The sequence below is a fragment of the Festucalex cinctus genome, chromosome 18 (assembly GCF_051991245.1).
Source record: "Festucalex cinctus isolate MCC-2025b chromosome 18, RoL_Fcin_1.0, whole genome shotgun sequence".
Lineage (NCBI taxonomy): Eukaryota > Metazoa > Chordata > Actinopteri > Syngnathiformes > Syngnathidae > Festucalex > Festucalex cinctus.
The window spans coordinates 2,763,176-2,789,897 of record NC_135428.1 but is presented as its reverse complement, the minus strand read 5'-3'; the positions used below and the strand labels follow the sequence as shown (position 1 = coordinate 2,789,897).

The window sequence follows — 26,722 nt, the reverse complement described above, 5'->3', positions numbered from 1 at the left end:
ATTACCGCCACCTAGCGTTCCATTTGTAGATGTGCGTGTACTGCATATTTCATTTCAAGCGTGGCAGTCAGAAGGTCATTTGGATTTCGTTATAACAAATATTCTGTAGATGAAAAGAGGGAGAAATAATGGTTAAAAATAAGTAACTTTTTTTTTTTTTTTTTTTTTTTTTTTTTTTTTTAAGTTTGAACAGGTGTTTCTTATTTAACTGGAACAGGTAAAAAAAAAAAAAAAAAAAAAACACTAAAAAATATATTTAGGAAGGAGCTAGCTAATGGATTTAAGACACACAACCAGTCTCGGAGAGTCCGTACATTTCAAGATCATGTTTTAGATTATTTTTTAGATTCAGACTTTTTAAAAAAAAAAAAAATTTTTTATGGACATTGTACTTAGTTGAATTGTGATTTTTTTTCTCCGTCTCATTTGATTAGTTTAGCTTATGCTCTTCTTGTGAATTTTAAATGACGGTTGGCAAACAAACCTTTGGTGCAATACTGCCACCTACCGGACTAGAGGGTCAAGCAGTAGAAAGGCTGCATAAATAAATACATACACAAATAAATAAATAAATAAATAAATCTCATTCATTAATGTTTATTTCAATTAACTAATCAATGTATTCTGCATTCAGGCGCCCACACCCCCAAATTATTGCATTTGGAATTATTTCATGTCTTGCATTTAAATTAATACGAATCTAAAGAAGTGATAAGTCAAATTGTGGAGGATTATTGAGAGTGTGATGGCTGATTAAATTTAAGCACAATGGAAACCCCCCCACCCCGTTATATTATTATGATGGTCTTGCAGCGTTACAAGCATGGAAAAGTTGTTATATTAAAATAATTATGACAATATACCAGACAGTGTAAAACATTATTTTAAAAACGGTTAGTTGGACAGTATTTTCATTATCCAGCAGGGGGAGCTCTATGATAACATCATGAACCAGCTCGCTAAATGACAAATTGAAACGACTTCTCTATCTTCAATCTCTGACTCTAAACTAAAACACCAACAAATTACCAGTATGTCATTATTCATGTATGATGAAAGCGGAACTGTTTTTTTTTTTTTTTTTTCTTCCATTACAATTTGTTGCTAATTAGCGCTCACAAAGGACCTGAACAAAAGAAGTGAATCGAACGGCTCCCCACGAAGACCCGGTTCCCATCGTTCACAATGACGAGCCGTTCAAAAGATTCGGTTCGTTCGTGAACGTCACATCACTAATCAGCGCTTCCTGGTTTCGTCACAGTTGCATGTCCCGCCCTAAACAGCGCCCGATTGATCCGACCTAAAAAAAAAAAAAATTGAACAAATACCGCGAGAATTCAACTTTCTGGCAAGGTTAATTCTCCTCCCCTAAATAAAAGCACCTGCTTTCCAGGAAAGCAGTGTTAACAGGGCCTCAGCCTGAACTCAAACACAGGGAGGAAGCTTCCCTTTAAAGGGGCATCACAATGTTTCCAATTCGTGGCATGTCATGTCTCAACGGAGCTGCTTCTGTTCCCTCCCTGCTGGTCCAACGCCACCATTCCTAATAAATCCTGAGCAGAGGGTGGCAGCGACAGCAGTGGGCCTGCATTCTTCAGGAGCCAGCACTTCCGCTAAATCTGCCCCCCGAGATGGCGCAACAGTTGGCCCGGCTGGGCGGCAGTGGGAGAAAGTTAAGCGAGAGGGCTCCCTGGTGACAGGTAGGCATGATGTACTTGTAAAAAGGCCAGGAATGTTGGAATTGGATCCAGAGGCATGTTTTTGGGGCAAAAACTGGAGATTACCTGGCCCATTTTGAAGAACATTCAGCTCAGTCTGAGAAATGAGAGGAAATGCTTTGCAGATGTGCACAGCAATGCAGTCACGTATCAGCCAAGCTGCAGCGAAGAAGCATGGACTAGCTGACATGTATTTGTGTTTTTTTAAATACGCATGCTACTAGTTAACAGTCAAGGTGATTAAAAGGCTGCTCGTGTCCTAAATCGGAAAGCTTTTGCGCGATTAAATGGCTGACACATGTCTGTGTGCAGGGCTGTGGGGACCATGAATGGATTCCTCCTCCGCTGCTCTCCCCTTTCAATTGATTGCTTTAATTTAGCCGATAATGATTAGAATGCCCCCTGCTTGCAATTAGCACGCGCGCGTGTTATGTGTGTATACTGGTGGTCCGCGTTTAATTACAGCAGCACACGAACATTGTGTGGCCCAGCGGGAGTCTGCGGAATTGGGGGCATCCCACAACTGTGCTTGCTTGGCATCTGACATGTAACGGTTGAAGCAGTTGCTGTTTTCTGTTTCGCCAGTAGGAGGAGTGCGCAAACGTATTTTGTTTATGTGCATTTTATTTTCCTATTATTTTTGTATAATTAGTCGGACTAGTCATTAATAATTAGCTTGTAAGTAAATTAAAAGGGTAAAATTTACGTTTAACTTTGAGTATGATTAGGTCACTTCCTGTTTTCGTTAGCATAGCAACTAGCAAGGCAGTAGTTCGATGCAGCCACAGCAGCTCTACGTCGCGACAGTTGCAGAGTTGAGAGAAGCGAATTAAGTCGCACAAGTACCCGTTTGCTCACTAGCAGGCCAAAGTGGTACGTATATGTTTTATTTGTATTTTATCTTTTCTGTTTTGGAAAGCTAAGTTTGTTTCATTGTACATTTGTCTCACTAGTTCTACGGTATGTCTGTGGTAAAAAGCAAGGCCCACAGTAAAACATAAGTCCAAAGAACTCTCGTTTCGTGATTTGTGAACAAAACGGCAGACTTCCTGTTCAGTTAGGGCTGCTTGGCGGTGTTTTCACCTTAACACTATGGATTTTGCTGTTTGACCTTGTGTGTTGTTGAGCTCTTAAGCGAGGGCTGCAATTTGTAAAGGTGGAATACACATTATATTTGACATAAAAAAAAAAAAAAAATTAAAAAAAGTGCCAGACAGCAAACGTTTGGTCAAAGGTTGAATAAAATGGAAAATGTATCCTGAATCAGTCCGGCCAGTCAAGGCAAAAAAAAAACAAAAAAAAAAGTCGAACGATAACTTAAGCATGATTATTATTTTTAAAATGTTAATTTATCAGATAGCTTAGAAAGTTACATTTAATTAACTGGCTTATTTGTCTGTTACTGTCCACAAGGGGGTGCCACAGGGTTCTGTATTGGTCTCCCTCGTATTTGTCATTTATATCAATGACTTATATCTCCGGGCTAAATAAAGGTTAAATGACCAAAAGTAAATAACTGAATAAATACGACAAACAATAACTTAGCATGATTACTTTTATTTTCTTAAATGTTAATTTATCAGAACTCTCTTATTTGTCTTTTACTTGCCCTGCGATTGGCTGGCAACCTGTTCAGGGTGTACCCCGCCTGTTTTACCCATAGCCGGCTGGGATAGGCTCCAACATCTTTTCCAGATTCAGATATGTCAATTAAAAGTGGAGTCACATGACTCTGTTGTTGAACAAATGTTTGTCAACTGTCAAATTTGATGAAAAGGCCACTCCCCCTGTTCATTTTGTTCACCATGTCTTGTATTTGAAAATCACATTTTATTCTTTAATTAAAAAATTAAGGAAGGATTTGGTGAATGCGCATAGGAATCTGTTGGTGTTCGGTTCCTCCAACAGGCTTCAGAAGCACTGATCGAACCACATTCCCCCGTTGCGCTTACGTCGTCTTTGTGTTTGCATTCCGTCTCATCGTGCTTGCTCATCAGCAGAGCAGCTTGGGCGTCTCCTCTTGGAGGGCGAGAGTAGCAGCAGCAGCAACAGCAGCGGCTCCCTCGGGGCCTGGCGGCGGCGGCGGCGGCGGTGATGCTTGATGCTGCTGCTCTCAGTCTGTGGAGAATGCAAATGAGGCTGTGCTCTGTCTGATATACACTTTCTTTCTCCCTCACTGTCCTATCTCTCCCAAGGTCCTGGCGGGCGCACGCCATCCTCCACCTTTGCTTTAAATCATGATAACAAGGTGCATTTAACAGCCAGCTGTCAAGCCGGTGCGGCATTGAAAGCGGCTTTATTGGCGTGCAGGTGACTTGAGGTTAACATACATGTTCCTAATAGGAATGAAAATGCGCGTTTCACAACTTAGACTGAGACTTGACTTTGTGGATCTCTTTGGGATGGCTCCCTCTGGGAAATTTACATTTCCAGCAGCAATAAGAACAGATAATAAAATAAAAACAAAATTCAATCAATCAATAAATAAGGTTATTACACCAGAGATTTAATTAATGATAATAATAATACAAATAAAATAAAAATTCAATCAATAAATAAATAAGGTTATTACATTGAATTAAATAAATTAAATTAAATACAATACAGTACAGTACAGTAAAGTGCGATATTTGTGAAGCGAAGTGCATTCTACACCCTTCCAGATAATACATATTTTTACACATCATGTTTGACACTTTCCACTCAGTTTCATTAAGTCCAAGGAGCAAAACATCTTTTTCAAGGGGAAGTCAACCCTATAGTCTCAAGTCCTAGACCACACTAGTCTAAACATGACACTCTGATTAATATTACATTTTTGGAATATGAGTTATGAGCAAAATCCAGCTGTTTTTACCCACTGAATCAGTCAGGCCACTTGCTGTCGACTGAAAATGACATCAGCGTTGCTCAGGACTAAAGTTATTTTAGTTAGCTAAAAGTTAACGAAAAAAAAAAAACTAAAATTCAAAAAAACAATTTCGGTAACAAAATAAAATAAAAACGAAAATAATTTTTTTTTTTAAAACGGAACTCACTGAAACTACATTTTATGTTAACAAAACTATAATTATAGTAAAAATGTCCTTCATTTTAGTCTTTGGTCATTAATTTAATGCATGAGCCTTTGAGGATGATTTAAAATGTGGTTAAGTTTGGTAGATTTATTTTGATATTATCCAGAAAAATGACGTTTGAAAATGCGTCACAAAGAAGTGACATCATCGAGCAGCAGCCAATAGAAAAGCACCTTCAGATGATGTCGCTCACATAGTTTTTTTTTTTTAATATTGCTCACAAGTAATACACATTAAAAAAATAACTAAAACTAATACTGAAACTAAAACTAAACAAGAACAAAACATTTATTAAATAACTACAACTAATAAAAGCTAACAGAACCACCCTGAAAAGTAATTAAGACTAACTCAATAAAATAAATAAATAAATAAATATATAAATAAAAACTCAAAACGAACTAAAATGGAAAAATTCCCAAACTATTATAACCCTGCTCAGGACTCAGCTAACAACCAATCACAGCTCAGCTTCAGAAAACAGGTGAGCTGTGATTGATCATGACCTGAGCCCTGAGCAACTGTGATGTCATCTTCAGTCGACAGCAAGTGGCAAAAATGGCCGCCCCCTGAGATGACTAAAAATGGCTGGATTTTGCTTCATAACTCATATTCCACACGAACACAATATCACGCAGAATACCATATTTAGACTAGTGGGGCTGTTGGTCAATATGTAACCTGCATGACATGCTTCTGTTCGTCCTTGATGGAATTTGTATGGAAAACAAGTTGAACTGCAAAATATATGCGGCAAACTAAATAAATAAAACTTTGTCTATACCGCGGTAATAATGAAATATGTTGTTCAAAAAGCTCCTGTCCCAGTAGGCCTACCCCGCACCTCAACTTGATTATCTTCAATGCTAATTTGTAAAGCGTGATTCTTAATGACGCTCCGTGTTTGATCACTCGAAAGCTCCTCCGCTAGGAGGACGGATACAATTTGTTTTTCCCGCTCATTAAGCAGATAATCTTGTGTTGATTGCCAAAAAGCTAATTACGATAACCATGGCGGGAGTTCAACGCAGCAGTACAGGTAGCGTCGAGGGCTTTTCAGGACCCGCGTCCCGCCGTTCCCCTTTTCACGCGTCGTCTTTGTATTGCCCGTAAACGGTGCGCACCGTTTACCGGCGCAAAAATGAAAACAAGCAACACTTCGTTTTCCGCAGCTCATCAACTTGTGAATTGGGTCGACGTTTTATCCGCGTACGGTTTGTTGTGTAAGGAAATGGAATAGTGCGTCACGGCAACATCAGCTATTTATGATCTCTCGTGTAAAAACAGCATTATTACAAGGCTTTCCCCTTAAGGTTGTTGAAAGGCTTAAAAGTGTAGGAGGGCCTGACACCATTTTGTTGTATAATATCACTGTTACATTCTTTCATTGAAGTTAAATGGATAATAAAAGCCCACTTGAAGCTCTCTTGTGCTATAGTTCCCATAAAGGTTGAAGCCTTTAAACGCGGGCGATAACCTTGCACAGCCTTTCGTTCTTCGTTTTTTTTTTTTTTTTTTTTTTTTTTTTTTTAACGCTTCACATGAAGTCAAGATGCATAAAATATGTCCTCCGCCCTTGCTCTTCCAGTCCGTTCTCACAGGATCACAAAAATGTTAATATGAGAAATGACCTCCAGCTACACCTGCAGCTGCTTGAAAAGGGAGGCAAAGATGGCGGATGATAACATCACAATGAACGGAACTATTGGTTGCTATGTCCGGGGCGGTCATTAATCTTGTGTTAAAAAAAAAATTTTGGGCGTAAAAGGAACTTGAAATTAACGTGCTAATTTTGACAATATATTTATAAAATTTTGGGGGGGAGTGCGTCAATTCTGTAGCCACATTTCTTTTTTTTTATTATTATTATTTTAGACCCCTGAGCGTCTACAATATTGGACATCTGCTGACAACCATTCGTCTTCCTTCTCGAAATCTTCACTAGCCAGCTGGATACATATGAAATGAAAACATTACATAATTGCACATATCTGTCCTCTAATTTATAAGCGCATGCTTTGTGGTCTGTCAGAAAGTGACTCAAAGTGCTCAGCAAGTCAAAACCCTCCCCCCAAAAAATAACGGCAGCTCGTCTGGAAGTCGTAATGGATTCTGAAATTGGGATCGTTTTTAGCACAGCTGGACTGAATTAAAAGGAGAGCGAAGAACATTCTGTTTGTGTTCTGATTTTACACAGTATGCAATAAAATGAAGGAAGACACAGTACACTTGATGACGAAAAGTTGACAAATACTAGAATGGAAAATCTATACCCAAATACCAAAAATGTACAAATATTTGATTATACGCAACATAAGACATCTGATCCAGAAAATGGCATTGACCCAGATAAATTTTTATGTAGTAACAACTATGACCTTGTCTGCGAGTACCACACTAATGAGCAATTCAATGTAAATGTAAGTAAGGATTTTCGTGCATTTTCAATCATACATTTTAATAGTAGAAGTCTATATAAAAATTGTACAGAAATTAAAAAATGCTTGAGTAAAATAAATAAATTCCAAATTATAGCCATATCAGAGACATGGCTTGATAATGAGAAAATAAGCGATATAGAAATGGAAGGATATGAATTGTTTACAATGAAAAGGGAAAACAGAAGGGGAGGAGGAGTTGCAATATATGTTGATAAGGTTTTCAAATGTAGTAAAATTGAATATCTAACTACTACTGTGGATAATGTAATGGAATGTGTAACTATTGAAGTTCACATAAAAAATATATCAAACGTAATTATAAGTTGTGTATATATAGGACACCAGGATCATGTCTTGATACATTTAACGATAAGTTAACAGATATTAGTTATTAGTTATACAAATGATAAAGAATTGCAAATATTGTGTGGTGATTTTAACATTGATTTATTAAATCCTAATGGACATCAGAAAACAACTGATTTTATAAATATGATGTATAGTAATAGTTTATTTCCTGTTATTATAAAACCTAGTAGAATAACAATCGATACAGCTACACTAATTGATTATATATATATATATATATATATATATATATATATATATATATGAATTGAATATATTAAAAAACTGGTTTGATGTGAATAAATTATCATTGAATTTAAATAAAACCAAGTTAATAGTTTTTGGCACTAGACAAATCACTCAAGTCAAAATTATGGTGAATTCAATTGAAATAGAAAGGGTGAATGAAAATAAATTCCTTGGAGTTGTTATCGATGATAAATTATGTTGGAAGCCACACATAGAAACTGTTCAAAGGAAAATGTCAAAAATCATAGGGATACTCTATAAAAGTAAGGATGTTTTAAACATGAAATCATTATATATATTATATAGTTCACTATTATGACCTTATTTGACCTATTGTGTGGAATTATGGGGAATGGCATATAAAACAAATACTAACACCGTTTTTAAATTGCAAAAGAAAGCTATAAGAATTATTAATCGATCAAAATATACAGAACCAACACATCCACTATTTATTAAATTAAATGCAATGAAATTTTATGACTTGGTGGATTTTAAAATAGCACAAATAATGTATAAAGTTTATAACAATTTACTCTGCCACAGTACTCAGAAGTTATTTGAAATTAGACACAGTCCTTATGATATAAGGGGTACAAGTGTGTACAAAAAACCCAAAACAAGAACAAATATTAAGCAAAGGTGTGTATCTGTAAAAGGTGTTGATCTGTGGAATCATTTGGGAATTGCTCTGAAAAATTGTGACTCAATGCTGGAGTTTAAAAAAATGTTTAAAAGTAAAGTTAAATTTTTTTTATCTATGTCAGACCAGAATATGAAAATTGTACATGTGAGTATGTGTAAATGATCTAGATAGGTATTATGGTATATGATTAGTAAATTTATGTATATATGTTTTTGGTAAATGTGAATATGTTTAAGTGCACTTGTATATATATATAACTTGGGTTATATATTTTATTTATTATTATTATTATTATTTTTTTTATAATAGTAAATTAAAATTTTATTAATAATGAAATAAGTTTAAATATATTCAGTAAAAGGGGTAGGGCTAGATAAGTTTCTAACTTCTTCCTACTCCCTTTTGAACATGTAAGTTATGATTGATTGAATGATTATTTTATTGGGATTTTCTTCTCTTTTGATTGTTGTTTTGTTTTTGTTTTTTTCCTTATCTCTGCTGTTCATCTGTTTATATGTTCAATAAGTTAATGGCACAAGTTTTTCATTGATATCACATTGAAGACTTGGAATCATAAGGCGAAAAAAAAGAGCCATAACTTTTAGGGGTGTTAAAAAAAAAATCGATTCGGCGATATATCGCGATACTACATCGCGCGATTCTCGAATCGATTCAAGAAAAAAAAAATCTGTTTTTTTTTTTTTTTTTTTTTTTTTTGTGTGTGAATCGATTTTTAAACTTCCATTTTTAATGGAAAAATATTCAACAAAACGTCTGACTTCGGGTTAGGATTCACACCTTGAGCATGGAAGAATGTTATATGAACGGAACATTAAGCCTTAATATTTTATTTTAATGCTGTTCAAACATGAAACAGGTTACAACCTGTTTGAAATATATATATATATATACACATATATATACGTATATATGTATGTATATATATGTATATGAAAAAAAATCGCAACAATCGACTTATAAATTCGTATCGGGATTAATCGGTATCGAATCGAATCGTGACCTGTGAATCGTGATACGAATCGAATCGTCAGGTACTAGGCAATTCACACCCCTAATAACTTTAATGTTGAAGAGAATTTTCTATGCGAGTGTGCGTGTGCATGAATCCATCCAATCACCTGTCTTCCCACTTCGGAACAGCCACTTTTGCGGTCATTTTCAATTTTCCTTCTCTATTGATCGTATTCGATTCATTGACAAGACTTTTTATTACACGAGCATGCTCCGTCCTGAATTGGACGTGCACGACGTGTTCACATGGAAAAAGAATCACACGAAGGAGAATTGAATTTGGTTTGATGCCACGACGCGTCATGTATGACAACACCCACATCCAATGAAGACGACGCAACGCATCCACTTACCCGCATATTGTACGTCACGAAACACGCACACATATATGCAATCACTCATCTTAATTTACATATATTAGCATATATCGTGGCACAAGGTCATTGCATGCAGACAGTCTTCGCCTCAATTTGCGTTGGAGGATCAGATTCTTGTTGCTTTACATTTACAAGCTACTGTATGTATATTTTCCCCTATAAGTTCCCTTCAACCACTCAAGTCTGCATGAATTTATTGTCACATAAGTGCGTGGGTGCCCTAGTAAAGATGTCTCTCATAAGAATCCTTATTGCTAAACAAAAGGCCTCTACTGCCGGTGTATTTGTATAGAGATCGTATTAGCAAGGAGGGCGTATTTTTCATTTTTTTCCCCATCAGAATCAAATATCAAAGTCAGTAGGGATGTAACGATAACCAGACATCACAACACGATATTATCATGATGTGAAGGTCACGATACGATAATTATCACAATATTGTGGGGGCGTTGTTGATATTTAAAAAAGATCACAATATTGTGTAAAAAAAAAAAAAAAAAAAAGCTCATACTAAAAAAAGCACAATATTGTACTTTTGTACATAACAGCAATGCATATAAACCAACTGCAATCTCTAAAAACAATATTGAGGCACTTACTTCGTAATGCAAGCACACATTGATCGCTTCACAAGCAAATTCGGTTCCCCTTCATCTGACAATTAGCATAGATTTTAAACATAGAAGGCCAAAACATCCCAAATGAAAATGAAATTGCACTAATAAACTGGCCACTAGAGGGTGCTAGAACTGCACAAATGGAAATAAACTTGACTTTTTTTAAACAAATGTGTTCCTTTTAAATATTGTGAACATGATGACGACGATATTGTGGCAGTTTTTAATATCACGATATTGCCCTTATCGTGACATCCATAAAAGTGATGCAATAAACATTTGTCCGAACAAAGAGAAGTGGCCCCCAACTACTGGGAACTATACTTAAGAATATTTTGAACAAATATCAAATCTCTGATTAAGTCCCGATTAATCACGTGTTAACTTTGGAACTTGTGCAATTAATTACAGATTAAAATTTTGATTAACTATATCAGGTTTTTTTTTAATTTTTTTTTTACTTCCAATGAACCCTCAGACTGGCTCACCGAAGCCCTGTGGTTTGACAAAACATGACAAAACTAAAATCGAATAAGTGAAAATAACATTCATGCACACAATGCGTGTATGTAAATTTCTGGTCCGCCATTGTCCATGCATTTTATTCGTCAGGCCATCTGGCAGTGAGTCACGTTCTTTTGGCTCATCGCCTCCGCTCGCACCTCCAGCACTGGACGTGACGATTCTCCAAGATGGCAGCAGGTCCGAGACTCGAGCCCACTGTTTTTGCTGCGGAAAATTCACCCGCCCCCCCCTCGCTCGCTCGCACGCCCGTGTCTTACTGTAGCTTTTTTGTACCTATCACGGAACGCGTCGTCTGCGTCTGTGAGCGTGTGAGTGGGAGGCGGCGCCCGAAGCAAGGAGCGGATTGGTCCGTGTCTTTTCGACGGGGGCCCGGTGAAGCAGGGGAGGAACGTAATCTGATTTAAAGCATGTCAAGGATTCTGAATAATTTCCTCATTACCCCCCCCCCACACCACCGTCTTGTCATTTTCAGAGCATATTTAATTTAACAAGAAGAGAGAGAGAGAGTGCGGTGAGGCATGTTCTTTTTTTTTCCTAAGTGTCACATCTGTGTCGAAGACTATCTCCCGTCTTCCCGCTAAAAGGAGGGACGGACGACTCCCTCGCTTTTCCTCCTTCACTCTCTCCGACCCCCTGAGAGCTACAGCTGTCACAGTGTCACTTTTCCCATCCATAATTGAGGAGTGCACACTTGCACAAAGCCCATGAAAGCATGTCAACCACTTGCAGTTGCTCCTGTTAAATAATCAGGCAGAACCAACAGCGCCGGGGGGGAAATCTGCATGTGTTGTTTATATCGCTGGCTTGTGCAATCATTCAGCCGAGCCGCTCTGTCTGTCTCCTTCCCCGGCAGGCCCCCTCAATCCAAAGCACGCAGGCGCACACCGACTGTCTGTTCACGCACACGCGCCGATGGCCCATTGGCAAAAATTGCCCTCTGCAAAACTGGCGATTGTTGCGATTTGAAATGGACTTAGAAGCGGGTCACGGTCCCAGGTAGAGATCGACACCGGCTCGGTTGTCAAGACATCGAAAGTAGACACAATGATGGATTAGGAAGCACGGTCTGCAGTTGTTTTAGTCAAACAAATCCCATTAATAAGACCACCGTCTCGTCTCGTCTCGTCTCTCCCTCGTCTTGTCCTATCCTGTCCTGTTCTCCTGGCCTCTCCTCTCCTTTCTTTTCCTCCCTCTGGTCTGCTCACATCACCTATCCTGTTCTGTTTTCTCTTGTCCTGTCCTCTTAACACTTTCTACCTCGTTCTTCGTTCCGCCTGATTTCATTTATTTGCTTCTCCTCTTACCACATCTTGCATTGTCAGGACTCAAAGCGAGTGGAACGCTCCCAGAAAAGACATATGGCCACACCTCTTCTCTTCCCCCCCCCGCACGGATCTCTGTATAATCAAGCATCACCTCCTTCACAGTGGGAACGCAATGACTCACGCCGTTAGCGTGCCGAGCCTCCATTAGTATAAACATACCCTGACGATGACACGCGTGCTCCACTCTCACCGCGAGGTTGGTTGTCGGAGAGTTAAGATGTGTCGCACTACACACGTGAAAGCAACCACTTTAAATAAAATGCTGCAGAACAGCTCCAAGGGCGGGAATTGAAATTATACAGCAGGATGCATGTGGGGAAATTGCCCGGTGCGATCAAAAGAGCTGTCAGGACACGTGCACCCGCTACGCTACGGAAAGGTAGACTATTGAGCAGCTTCGTAGCGAAAGAGCTGCAATTACAATGTAGTGAGCAATAATGATGTCCGCCCACACGCCAAGCTTTTGACAACCGCCAGAGAGCAGGAATTTCTTGGTGTTATCCGAGGAGGTTAGCAACGACACGTTTAAATGATCAGAAAACAGAAAAAGCTTTAAAAACAAACAATTCAGTGAATTCTGAAGGTATCGCATTATACTTTCATTCTTCACAAGTTACTGAAGCTGCTCAAACACAGATTTCATGAATAATTCATAATTGATCGATATTGGACTTGGTTGACTTTTCACATTTCGCAATCCCGTTCGCTCCCGGCTGTTTTACTGGATTTTGACTGATTTTGTAAGGCCCACAGAATATTGTGTTCAATTGTTATGAAGCATGGAACCTATCAGAAAAAAGATTAAAGTCTCTCCTTTCATCAGGAAAAAAAAGTATGTTTCTATCTGTTTCCGTTTTGCAGCAATTAGCATTAGAAGAGAGCTAAGTTTCATCAGTTTTCACAAATCTATTTCAAATTGTAAGTAATTGAGCTTTTTTTCTACATGGCCCTGGTTGATCTCCTTTGCTCTGCTGCCACCTGTTGGCCGTTTGTGTCATAACTACTATTTCTGCAACCGTTCTTTGCAGTTGAGAGGCTGCATCAAAGCCTCCTGTATGCTCTAGCATTAAAAAAACAAAAAAAATAAAAAATAAAACGTATAAATACGTCTTTGGGACACTTAAAACATAAAAAAAAACGTACTTACACGTTATTGGGAGCAAATGAGTTAATTATAGACACAAGATTAACTTCTTACTGCTGAAAATGACAAATTGAGTGACGTATTCCTTTAAAACATGTCATACTGTATGTTGCGCAAAAACAGTATAAAAAAATGGTTTATGATAAACTACACATCCCTGCGTGCATTTGAACTTCCTTGTGCCACATTCTACCGATCCCTCTGCAATGCCTTACAGTGAACTGTCTCTCTCTGCCAAGTCACCACTTTGTTGTTATTCGCAGTGACACGTGCAGGGACTGGAAAAGGTCAATGGCTTGAGAACTTGGAGATCATTACCTCTGTATATCCGCGTTAGCGCCCCAGAGCGCGGCGCTAACTCGCTTTAGTGCATTTATTGATTAGCGTTGAAGTTGAGTCTAAAATGGGGGATTCAAAATTGCACGGAGACCCGCTGCATTATGTTAATGCGGAATCGCTAGTTTGAGGGGACCGTGGAGGAATATTATTGTTTTTCTGGCCATTCGTTCTTTAATCTTCTGTGAGCCCTGCAAAATTAGTCAAAATCCAGTGAAACAGCCGGGAGCGAATGGGATTGCGAAATGTGACAATGGCGGCGAGTGAACGAGTTAAGACGCGCGCACTGCACGATGATGTCACCTGTTCATTCGGGGACATCACGGAACGATGTCCTGTACTTCTTGTTCAAAGCCGATTTTCTCCTCATGCGTTCACCTCCAGGATGACATTTATCATCTTGAGCAGGGCAATTTAAATTAAATGGAGCACAGGGAGACTTTGTTGCAATGATGTAGGTCAGGGATTGTTCTTAATGATCTTTGTGGGGTTTTTTTTTCACTAGCCCAGCAGTCAGGGTGTCCTTGTCTCTGGTCGAGCTTGTACACGCGCGTGTTCAATTTTTTTTTCCTGCATTGATTTGCAAGACACAGAGTGCTATCTCGGTATATTTACGTATGTATACATGTTTGTCTCCTTATGACCTCATGTCGTACAGTGCAATGTGCTCCGCAGCACAAGACGCGACTGCACTCTTCAGATGTCTTGTGTGTCCCTGGTGAGTAATCAGGTCATTGATCATAGAGGCAGGTAATTATTCCCGCGCCAAGCTCCTTGGCAAATGAAAAAGCGCCAGTTTCATCCAACACAGTATGAGGGCAAGAGAACAGTAAAAAAAAAAAAAAAAAGAAGAAATGTACAGTAGTTCAAAAGCATCAAGTAGCATCATGATAATACCTTATGTATAAAGTTTTCATTTCAATTACACAATGCTAGGCAGTAATTCATCCATTCAAATGTTTAAAGCAGCACGTTACACTAGTGGTTTGCATGTCCGCCCCACAGTCGAGAAGTTCTGGTTTCGAATCTTGGCTCAGGCCCATTTTGTGGAGTTTGCATGTTCAAGGATTGTGTGTTCAAGGATATTTTGTCAATCGATCTGCCGTAACGATGTCTTGCGCGCGTGCGCGTCCCTAAGCTGCGCACGCGCGCTTGGAGTGTTTGTGGCTTGTAGCCGCTATCGCTTCGGATTCAGACGTTTGTCGTCGTAGCTCCCCCGTCCACACCGCATACTTTGAAAATGGCAATTCGTCTATGAAGTGAGGCCGAGACTGATGAAGATAAGATCGGACGTTTGGTACTGTATGTACAGTAGAATGGGACCAGGGGGCTTCTGGGATTGTCAGAGAGGATTGAGAAGGGAGTACGAAAAATAAAGCAGCCAGCGGATGCTAGCATAAAACAAAACGTGAATGCTTCTTTTTTTTTTTTTTTTTTTTGCAAACAATAACATTATAAACTGCATTTAATGTTTTAAAATCACAGAAATATCACTTAGATATGATAAAATTAATTAATGAAGATGCCTTCTGCACTGACCATTTTGTCTGCTTTAATTTCATTGCTGCCAAAACCGGAAGACCCCCCCGAGGTGGTGCCTCAGTCATTCTTCATCAGTGAGCCTGCAATGCCCCCGATGTTGTCTTCCCTTCCCCAGGCACCACCTCCTCAGCACCCCTCTGCCACGCACAGAAGCGCTGGTGCGCTCAAACTTCAACTGGAGGCCGACACTTGCGCTTATTTGGCTCCAGGATAAAAGATGTGTTCTGAATTGAAATGCTCCGAGCGCGGCATAATCAGCTGGCGAAGGGCGAATAAGCAAATAAAGGCACTTTGTAAATCTAATTTGGACTTGACATTTTGAGGGTCTGACACAAAAGCTTTGTTGGTACAAACGCAAGCAAATGTGGGCAAATGTTTGTTTCGGCGCGCAGGGAATGAGGCATAAGAGTAAGCATGTTTCAATGACTGACACTGAAATCGGCACCGGATATTCCACGTAAAAAAAATACAGTATGCCGCCTTTATTTTTTCGCCCACTCTTTGATCGTTGACCACATGTTTTATACTGAAATTTGAATCGTATGTAGACCGGTGTTGCTATGTAGTAGGTAGGGCTGGGAATCCTTGACTGTCTCACGATTCGATTCGATTACGATTTTTGGATCTACGATTCGATTCAGAATCGATTTTCGATTCAAAATGATTTGATTGACAAATGATTTCTGCTCTAATTTACAGATATGCAAAACATTTTCATGATGTACTCCAGTCTGCTTTGCGAGACAAAAATCGCAAATAGAGACATTAGTGTCTTTTTTTTTTTTTTTTTAACATTTATTAATTTTTGTATTGTAAGTGCTTTTTTCCACAAAAACAGCATGTGGGCTACAACTTCCTTTTCCCCTTCTTCTTCATTTCGAATTGAAATAAAATCGATTTTTGGATATTACATATCGATTCGATTAATAAATGAGAATCTCGATTCTTTTTATGAATCGATTTTTTTGGCACACCCCTAGTAGCAGATGTAACAGCCAATCAAATATGCCTTAGCATGCGAGCTTCTTGCATTCATTGAACTTGGGAACTTATTAAAAAAAAGTTTTTGGAATTTTATCTTGTCCTTGATATAAAAAAAAAATATATATATGTTGCATAATTAATATCGGATTGAAGTGAAGTGAATCGAATCTGGAAAAATCCAAATTGAATCGAACTGAACTCTCGTGAATCAAAATCGAATCGATTCAGGAAATTAGAATCGATACCCAGCCCTATGACTCTCACCTTCGTAAGATTTTTTTTGCACGTCTCCCATCCTCATACGATCTTTTGCTTGAGGATGCAACAATGGTTCTCAATAGAGTAAAAAAAGTCAGAGTAGGATGATTTTTCACAAATTTCTGCCCATAGCTGCCAACGATGCTGCATGAGATTGTTCATTGATAAGTCCAGGCTGACACCTCGTAAGTCGCAATTTTTTTTTTTTTTAAGTATACTTTTGTTCAGCCCACACGAGTGGGTGACATTTTTTTTTACTAATTATTGACCAATCTAACTAAGTAACAATTGAATACCATATTCGCCTCAACTCGTCACTACAGTTATGTTTACAGTGACCAAATGCAACGTCAACTTTAGGCACTTGAAACGATCACGCGGACTGCAGACTTGAATCAACATATTTCTGTAGGGCCACGCATGCACTTTTAGCCACAATGCACAGAGAAATTCTTGATAGCGGCGGCGCAGACATGAATTCCCCCACCAGCAGTCGCTCGCAACAGAGATAAAATGCAAGTTGACTTGCATGAGATGCCCAATTCGCTGCTTTTTTTTTTTTTTTTTTTTTCCCGTGACTTTGAAGACAAAAGTCTATTCTGTGGATTATGAGATAATTGAGGGGAATGTCGAATTCAAGTGGATGGAAACTTCATATAAATAAATAAATTAAATAAATAAATAAATGCCAATAATATGATGGGCTGTGAGCAAGTAGAACGCTTCAGGCAGGAAATATACAATTGCTAGTTGCAATATATTACTTGCCGAATGCACAATTTTGTCATCACGGTTTGGCGCAAGCACATTTTCAGCCCTTCGCTGCAAATTAAAATATGCTAGCAGGCATGATCAAAATTTGTGTTACTCAAAAACCTTTATTAACTCTTTGACTGCCAAAAATGTTTAATAACTATTAGTAAAATCACGATGTATGCTGCCATAAACGTGAAATGACGTCATCCACGTTTTTTTTTTTTTTTTTGTCCCCCCCCCTTAAATGGACGGAGCAACGTCAAAGTGCAGAGCGCTGCCTGGTCAATGGGTTGTGGAATCAAAAACACCACCTAACTATGGCCTGCAGATGGCAGCATTGTGTCTCTTTTCAATGGGCTGCTGGTGCATGGAATTACAATGAAATGTGACGGAATCTGATGAATGCTCGTAATTGGCGAAATGGCACCGTTATGTTTTTTTTTTTCCCATAACGTGGGGCAGTAAAGAGTTAACTCATTCGCTCCTGGCTGTTTTACTGGATTTGGACTAATTTTGCAAGGCCCACAGAATATTGTGTTCTCTTGCTATAAAAACATGGAACCTACCAAAACAAAGATTGGAGTCTCTTCTTTCATCAGGAAAAAAATATATATTTGTATCTGCTTCTGTTTTGCAGCAATTAGCATTAGAACAGAGGTGTCCAAACTACGGCCCGGGGGCCATTTGCGGCCCGCCGTCTATTTTTTTTAGCAATGTTTTCTGCATTTTTCGATATGACAGCCATACAAGTCTTCGGACATGACTTGCTTTGTTAAGCATACCGTGTTTGTTTATAGAAAATACTGTACGCCGATGCATTTTCCACATGGATGGAAGGTTGAATATGCAAACCGTCTTCCAGAGCAGTCATCTCTCTCCCCCGTGAATCACAGAGAAGAGGCCAGAGGGAGCGGTACGTGCACCCCGCATGTGTGATGCGTGTTTGCAATGCGTGGGCGGGCAGCAGGTTGAGGTGCAGGGATACAATGAAAGGGTTTGATTTGCCCTCATAACTATGAGCAGCAAAACACATACAGTGGATGATACTGTACTGGAGATGTGAATCGGGGAAACAAGGCGAGGAGGCAGAGGTGCAATCAAAAAGGGATTTAATTCAACAAAACGAAGAGGTAAACAAGCATCTAGCTGGGAAAAACAATAACGTCCAAAAAAAAAACAAGCAAGGCAAATCGTGGGGGGAACTTCAGGGCAAAAAAACGGGCAGCATGACATGAGGGAAACACAATGAATCGACAGCGCGGAGACAAGAAACTAAATACACATACACTAATTGACAATTAGACAGCTGGGCAAGACACAAGTGGCAGAGGATGCTGATTGGTTGACGCATGAGGAAGGGCAGGCAAAAAGTGATGGGACTTTTGGCTCTTTCAGGGGAGCCGTTCGTTCGGGAGCCGTTCGCGTAAAAGAGCCGTTCAAAAGACTGGCTCTTTTTTTTTTTTTTTTTTTTTTTTAAATGGCATGTTTTACTCAAAAATCGAATACTGGGATTCGTAATACATCACAATTCTTTAAGTGTTTAAGTGGCTGGTAGATTGTTTTTGGTGTTTTGTGGTGTGTATGAATTTGATGTTTATTCTATTTATTTATCTATGAATTTATTTCTATATTCACTTGCCTACTTCTTATTAAAAACAAACAAACTGTATGCTCACTTCAAAACTGCACAACCGATTTCTGTTTAATGTACAGCACTTTGTATACAGCAAGGCCTGTTTTTAAAGCGCTTTATAAATAAAGTTGAGTTGAGAAACAGCTTAAAAACCATCAACAAATAATATATTAACATTTTTTTCCTAACTTGCGCCATGACTTGACCATAAGTGGATGGGATTTATGAGGAGAGGGGGAGCACGCGGGCCCCTGGAGCATCCTCCATCCACCACGCAGCCCTCAATTAAACAATTAGGCGCCCGACGTGGCTCTAATTGGAAAAACGTGGCCGGCCCCTGTTGTACGGAGGGGCTCCGTGACATCAACAGCCCTTCAGCCACCCTTCCCCTCCCTCTCAACGCGCCCTTGAGTTGAACTCTTCACTTCCCCATTGCGCTCTGTCTCGCCACAGCAAACCACCACTTTTTCATTTGAGGGCCACATACAGAAAATCAGAAGGACGCAAGGGCCACATAATGTTATGAAGAGAAATTGTGTTTAGTCTTAAAAATTGGACAAATAATGTATTTGTGCTTTTGCATATTTAGAAAAATGCTACAGTATATAAACCAATTTATATGCAATATGGCAGTAGGGTTATTATAGTTTTGGAATTTTTTATTTTAGTTTTTGTTTTGAGTTTTTTTTTTTTTTATTTAGTTAGTTTTAATTAGTTTTCAGGGTGGTTCTGTTATTTTTTTTTAATTAGTTTTAGTTATTTAAGAAATGCTTAGTTTTAGTTTAGTTAGTTTCTGTATTAATTTTAGTTTTTTTTGTTTTGTTTTTAAATGTGTATTACTTGTGCACAATATTTTAAAAAACACCATGGGCGCAATGTCATTATTCCGGTTTATATCAAAATAAATCTACTAAAAAAATCACATTTAAAATCATCCCCAAAGGCTCATGCATTGAATTAAAAGATGAAGGACATTTTTGCTATAATTATAGTTTTATTTTTAGTTATTTTGTCAACATAAAATGTAGTTTCAGTTAGTTTTCTTTTTTTAAAAAGCATCTTCGTTTTTATTTTATTTCATTAACGAAATTGTAGTTTTGAATTTTAGATTATTCGTTTTAGTAAACTAAAATAACCTTTAATAGCACCCGTGTTTTTCGACACCCTCCCTTCTTACTTTGACCATCTCCAAACATTTTTGTTTCTATTTTATTTGAACTGAGTCAAATGCCATTTTTAGCATATGTCGCGGGCCACTAAAAAAAATGGACGGCGGGCCGCAAATGGCCACCCGGGCCGTAGTTTGGACACCCCTGGATTACAGGCAACCCTTTTCCTCCATCTGCTCGCCACGTGTTTTAAAAAGCATGAAAGTGGGAGGATGGAAGAGGGAGAAGAGCGGCAACAGCCTGACAACAAGCGCTTGAGAAAAGACTGCAGCAGGGAAAAAGTGTGTCAGATCGTTTAGCAGCAGGGATGCAAGACTTTGGTCTTTTCTGAGGCAGACATTCTCCCGTCTAGTCGGCACGGCAACAAAGGCACAGCGCTGCCCGTGTTTGTGTAACCGGATTGTTGTCCCGTGTACAGGAGGGGGCAGAAGCTCACCAACGAGTAACCCTTCGTCCCATTTATGGCGGGAACGTGGCGCTAACCTCCGCCGCCGGCAGAACAGAAGAGAGGCAAATCGTTGTTGCGCCAACCGAGCTGACGAGCACTTTGCACTCTTTTTAACTGCAGATGTGATTGAACAAAGAGCAGCTCTCAGCCTAACTGCCGCTGAACAACACCGCTTGGCGTCCCACTGAAGAGACTCGTATTGGAGCGCGTGGTCATGTCACAAAGCAGCTTTTTTTTTTTTTTTTTTTTGGTGCATTTTAACACGTGTCATCTGACCCAGAATCACCTTTTATAATGTGGCCAGAAAATAATTTTTTAGGTAAAAAAAAAAGCCAGCACTTTGCTATTTTTTAGAAAATAACTAGAGCTGTCAAAGGATTCTTTTTTTTTTTTTTTTTTTTTAAATCAGATTAATCGTATCTTAGAATTTTGATTAATCACGATTAATTGATTAATTAAGAAAAAAGGCTTTTTATGGACATTTTTTTTGTCCGCCAAATTTAAAGAGTTTTTCTTTTTTTGTGTTTTTTTTTTTTTTTTACATTTACTGTTATGAGCATGTCTTCAAATATTTTTATCCACTGCACACGCTCATCCTCCTTTTTCTAATCTTACTTGCATAATTTAAAATGAGAAAAAAAAAGACGTCCCAAATAGTTTAACATGAACAAATATTCTGAATATCATACGCAAACATTTATTAAATGCTTTACTTTAATGTATGTTTTATGTTTATTGCTCAAACGCAACATGTGCTACCTTTAACGTAAGCATCCGTTGTCGGCTAAAGTAAACGTGTGATTAAAATCTGCTTTAATACATGATTAATGCAATGATTTTTTTTTGGGTGATTAATTAATTAGTTAACACTAACTTTTGACGGCACTAAAAAGATTAACTGAAAAGACAAAGTATCTGAAATTAAAAAATAAAATTAAATCCTTAAACTATAAACATTTTTTGACTGACCATTTCAAACCATATGATACGGAAAAATAAAATGACATAAAATCAATAAATAATAATGCATTCAAACTGATCACCAACATTAACTCAGGAGCACAATATTAAAAAACAAAACAAAACCCTGCAAAACAAAAATATAAAATAATTTGTGCTGGTATTTTTTTCTTTTTTCTTTTTTTCTTTTATTTTTTATTTTTTTGCCGTGTGCAAAGCGCGAATGCTCGGTGCAAACAAAACCCCTACACCACCGAGCGAATGCTCTCTGCGCACACGCTGCCAATAATGAGAGCGCCACTGCCCCCTAATGTAGTGGAGGTGCAATTGCACTTTATTCGAGGACAGTAAAAGAAATAAAAAAAATGATGGACCCTCGTGCCCCCCTGGGGAGGCCCACCCCACTATTTGAGAAGCAACTGTTGTAGTGGAATACGAGTTAAGCAGCAAAATCCAGCCGTTTTTATCCATCTCCGGGGGCGGCCATTTTGCCACTTGCTGTCGACTGAAGATGACATCACAGTTGCTCAGGTCTCAGGTAACAACCAATCACAGCGCAGCTTCAGAAAACCGGTGAGCTGTGATTGGTCGTTGCCTGAGCTCTGAGCAACAAGTGGCAAAATGGCCGCCCCCTGGGATAGATTTAAAAAAAAAAAAAAAAAAAGCTGGATTTTGCTTCCTAATTTATATTCCACAATGTATTATTCATCAGAATGTCATGTTTAAGACTAGTCAAGTCTAAGTCTAAATCACTTGCCAACTCCAAACTATCTTGTGTTGTCTTTTCCAATATTCGACGGTTCCGCTCGGACATAAAATACATGACGGAATGTTTCTCTATGGCATAGCAGAGGTGGAGTTAATGATTGAAAACAATCAGCAGACCTGATAGAAATCTGCTACACGCATCCGTTCTCGACGCAAAGACAACTGTTTAACAGTCGTATACAAGATCGTATCATGCTACGGTTGTTTTCGGATCAAAATGGAGCGAGAATAAAAGACGACAGTCACTGTAAGCGATTACCATTCACGTTCCCGCGGGGGAGATTTAAGCTCGAGAAAGCTGCTCAAGCCCTCAATGAGGATCAGATGGGATCATAAAAGCTGATATTGTGGGGCCGCCGAGATTGCTCAATAAGGGCAACCAAGTTACCGTTGCGCGTTGTACTCACGATGGCATCATTTACGGTGCATATTTAAGAGGGGTCGTTCCAAAAATTCATCATTCAGTCATCACATCATTGAGTAGAATGTTTTGCTGTATTTTTTTTTTTTTTTTTTTTAAGAACATAAACATCTTTGCATGGAGAGCTTGTTTCGCATCAAGTAAATGAGTTCCATTCATACTGAAACGGTGCATGCTGCTATGTTTGTAAGCTCCTTGCGGTTGTTGAACTTTATTTGCTTGTAACAGTGGCTTGGGACTTTATGTGCATGCTTTTCATGGGTTCTATACCGAACACTCTTGCTTCCTAGTTCTACCACAGAGCAAAAACTGAACGAGGGTGTGAACGGTCTCTGTCAGATCTGTGACTGCATTTGCATTTGTATTATTTTTTGGAACAATATGATAACGGTTGAGCTCCGTCATTTAGGGCTGGCACACAAATAGCGAAAATCTGCATATAATTGACGGCAACCGTTTTTAAGTTGTATACCGTTATTTTACCGATGCGGCCCGTTTGGTGATATATTTTCCTCCATGCGGCCCCGGAGCTAACATGAGTTTGACACCCCTGACTTAAATAGTTATTGTTATGTGCACAGCATTCATGAAGCACTAATAATCATTATAACATTAGTGATTATACTGCGTTTGCTGTTCAAAACAACTTTTGTCGAGGTGTCGGTTGAGCAAAGCACCAAATTCACCTGCTAGCTTAAGTGATGACACGCTGATTGTGCCATAAACAGACTGAATTTTTATGATAACATCTAGTTACAAGACAGGATGACACTTTAGTTTTAACCATTTGGTGGATTTTTTTTTTTTTTTACATTAATGGCTTGCTTTATTAAAAGTTCATTAACGATATTTCCACAGTGCGATAGAGCTCCGCGTGTTGGTGAAATAAATAATTAGAACAGATTGCACCGGCTGCAATAACAGTTTGTATTCATAGCCTATAAAACAAATTCCCAAAATGCTGCACGCACATTAGTCATGCAAACTCAACTGGACAGAGATACCTGCAATTATTTTTCATTCCAATCATGGCTTTCCCTGCCGGCGAAACGTGTGACTCAACCAGCTAATATCTCGACCAGAAACAATGTGTTTGCATAATTGTTGCCCTCGGTGGCAAACAAATGAGAGACAAATTCTAATTTACTGTGTCAAATAATGAAGGGCTTGGCAAAAAAAAAAAGAAAAAAAAAAGCGAGCAGCTGAATTGATTTCTGCTGCGCATCACAGTTTAAACATGGATGAGTTATCTTGAGGGAAATTACAAGATCCCACTTGTAAACACTGCAGCGTGACACACGGATTATTAAGTAGTTATCATTATTTACCTCATCCTTCACTATTTGTAAATATAGAAGCGCTGGTGATGATAATACCGACCCGACGTAATGTATTTTACCTTGACTTTGAATTTGCATAACGTCTTCTAGTCCCCTTTATCCCATTCATATTTCATTCAGTGTTTTTGTGCTCTAAACCTCCTATGTTTATCTTACACATTGAAACATGGCATGCTGTTTCCCTGTCTGTCCCATTAGATTTATAGCAAATCAGACCAAATTGATTGGGGATGAAATGAATGTGAGTGATTTCAATGAATGAAAACAAAACAAAGAACTGATCGATGCATCTCGGGTGCACAATTTCAAATGCAGATGCAACATAACGTGCGCTAGGTGGTGCACTGTGTAAAGTGAGCAACTTGATAGGCTTCGGTATTCAGGAACGAAATCTGTTGCTCAGTAGCGCCGCTCGCGCCGGCCCAGTGGCAACACACACACACACCAGCGCTGTGTTGTTCCAGCCCTCATGACCACGACAGTGTGAAGTTCGCCACACTCAGAACGCATACGCATGTTCTGACTTTCAAAATAAAACGAACACCGACACAAGAAACCTCAAAGCAGCCTACTATATCAATAAGCTTCTGTTGAAATTATGAAATATGATGAGGATGATTGGTGTCAAGTAAATGTATTGTTTTTATACAATTAATTTGAAAACACAAAACACTATGAGTCGGGATTTGCAAATAATCAAAATTCAGTTAGAATTTCAATTATTACACGCCACAATTACAAAATCAGCATAATTGTAGAAAAAAAGATTATTAATATTAATTTTTGAGATGTTTAAATATATACATTTCACTTTTTTTTTAAATTTAAAATACCTAATTCAATAAATTTTGTTTAATCCAAAAGGAACTTGCATAATTATCATAATTATAGCGTTACAAATCATTTTGTCTTAATATTTTTTAAATTTACGCTGAAACATTTTCTTTTGTACCCAAAAAAAAAAGTCCTACTGCACAGTGCACATGCTGCGCTCCAACTTCAAGTTAAAACATAACATAAATAAATAAATAAATTTTAAAAAATAAATAAATAAATAACGTTTTAAATATATATTATTATAATATATATATTATTAGAAATTCTTTTTGGTCCAAAAAGAACTTACATAATTATTGTGTTTCTATTTTTAAATTGTTTTTAATATTTTAAACGCTTATACATTTTCTAGTTTTGTACCCCCCCAAAAAATCGTTTGAATAATCATGATTTCAATTACTTAAATTACTAATAATCGTGATTATATTTATTTTTTTCCAAACTCGAGCAGCCCTAACTACTTTACGCAAATTGATTTTACCGGAAGTTGTAAGAACATACCGTTCGAATGTGGTGAATTTCCGCGAACTTGACAAATCTTTGACCACGAATGAGCCAATCGGCTGTGGAAGGCAGAATTGTCCCTGTGGCCGCCATTAAAGAAAGGAATCCATGAATTCAAATGGAAACCAACAGGAACCGAGACAGAAATCATGATCGTAATCATTGTTCGGATCGAGGCTGGTGCCATTTTTAGCGGCTTTTCCGGGGATGTATTTCGCTTTTAGAATGAATTTTACCGCGGAGGAATGCGTCGGAATATTTTTTATTTTTTAAGCTGAGACCGTTTTTAGGGCTAAGGGGGAGGGGGAGAGTTGCTTCTTTTGCTCTGCTTTTCTTTTTTTTTGTTTTATGAACATTTTTTGCCTCCTGGAAAATTTGATTGAACTTGGGATGCTTTTGAGATGTCGCCCTGAAGACCAACATAACCTATTTTATCCGCTTTTAAACCCCGACGGGTGAACTGCAATTGGAAGGTTGTTAAATGAACTATCATCCAGCCAAATGTTGCAGGAATTATTACTCGCTGATTAAGCTTGAACATCTCAGAAAAGACAAATCTGGACATTGCCCTTTTATTTCCCGGGAAGTGAAATGATGGCGAGTTGGACCACGGAGTGAAGAAGGATGAGTTCTTGTTTTGTACCAAACGGGGCCAGCTTGGAGGATTGCCATTCCAATCTATTCTGTCTGGTAAGAGATTTAAAACTAAAGGAAAGCAGCCATTTTTAACTAGCTGAGCAGCGGCTAAGCTAACATTAGCCTCCGAGGCATCAGTTTGATAGCAGCTTAGCCAGGCTTACGGCCCGTCGAGCTGACATCATTTCGGGACAACGAGATTTCCCACTCAGCCGATGTTGCAAGATAATGTTTCCTTTTGAAGAAACACCTCGACTCGTCTCGCGTGTCACTCACCGTGCTCGTTTACTACGCCTCCTCGACCGGATGCCCATTTACTAAACTGTTGTGGTCACGCCACTTGGCACGTTTGGCGTTTTATTTACATTATTTGCCAACGTAAACATGGCAACACATTAGCACGGAAATGAAATATGATGGAACAGCAAGCGTCGCTCCTCTGTGTTTAAAGTTTCACTTTCTCAGAATGTCTTTTTCGCCTCGGCGTGGTCGTTGTTAACTTATGAACTATTTCCATAAACTTTAAGAAAGTGCCCACTGCCACGAAAAGCACATGACCTGCTGCTTTAAGTATAGGGGGAAATAATCACAAAATGACTTTTGTTGTTGCGGGAGTGACATTTATTTGATT

General features: G+C 38.5%; 1 protein-coding gene and 1 long non-coding RNA gene across 4 annotated transcripts in view; one reads left to right on the top strand and one right to left on the bottom strand.

The window, feature by feature from the left end:
• The window catches only part of med13a (mediator complex subunit 13a), a 101,046-nt gene that overhangs the window by 3,626 nt on the left and 70,698 nt on the right, over positions 1 to 26,722 (top strand). The window contains exon 1 of one of the 3 annotated variants that reach the window (XM_077504770.1): positions 1,607 to 1,700. The exons of 1 other annotated variant lie outside the window; for it this stretch is intronic. Coding sequence is in view for 1 of the 2 variants with exons in the window: in XM_077504768.1 (XP_077360894.1) it covers positions 26,080 to 26,145 (66 nt within the window). In the remaining variant the exon portion in view is untranslated. Of the gene's footprint in view, positions 1 to 1,606; positions 1,701 to 25,510; positions 26,146 to 26,722 lie in introns of those variants that run through there. One more of the 3 variants, XM_077504768.1, reaches the window with a different exon arrangement.
• On the bottom strand, positions 40 to 26,431 carry LOC144006097 (uncharacterized). The gene is made up of 3 exons (XR_013279743.1): positions 26,368 to 26,431; positions 3,671 to 3,836; positions 40 to 103 (listed from the first exon to the last, which is right to left on the bottom strand). It is a non-coding gene; the product is annotated as an uncharacterized LOC144006097 (long non-coding RNA).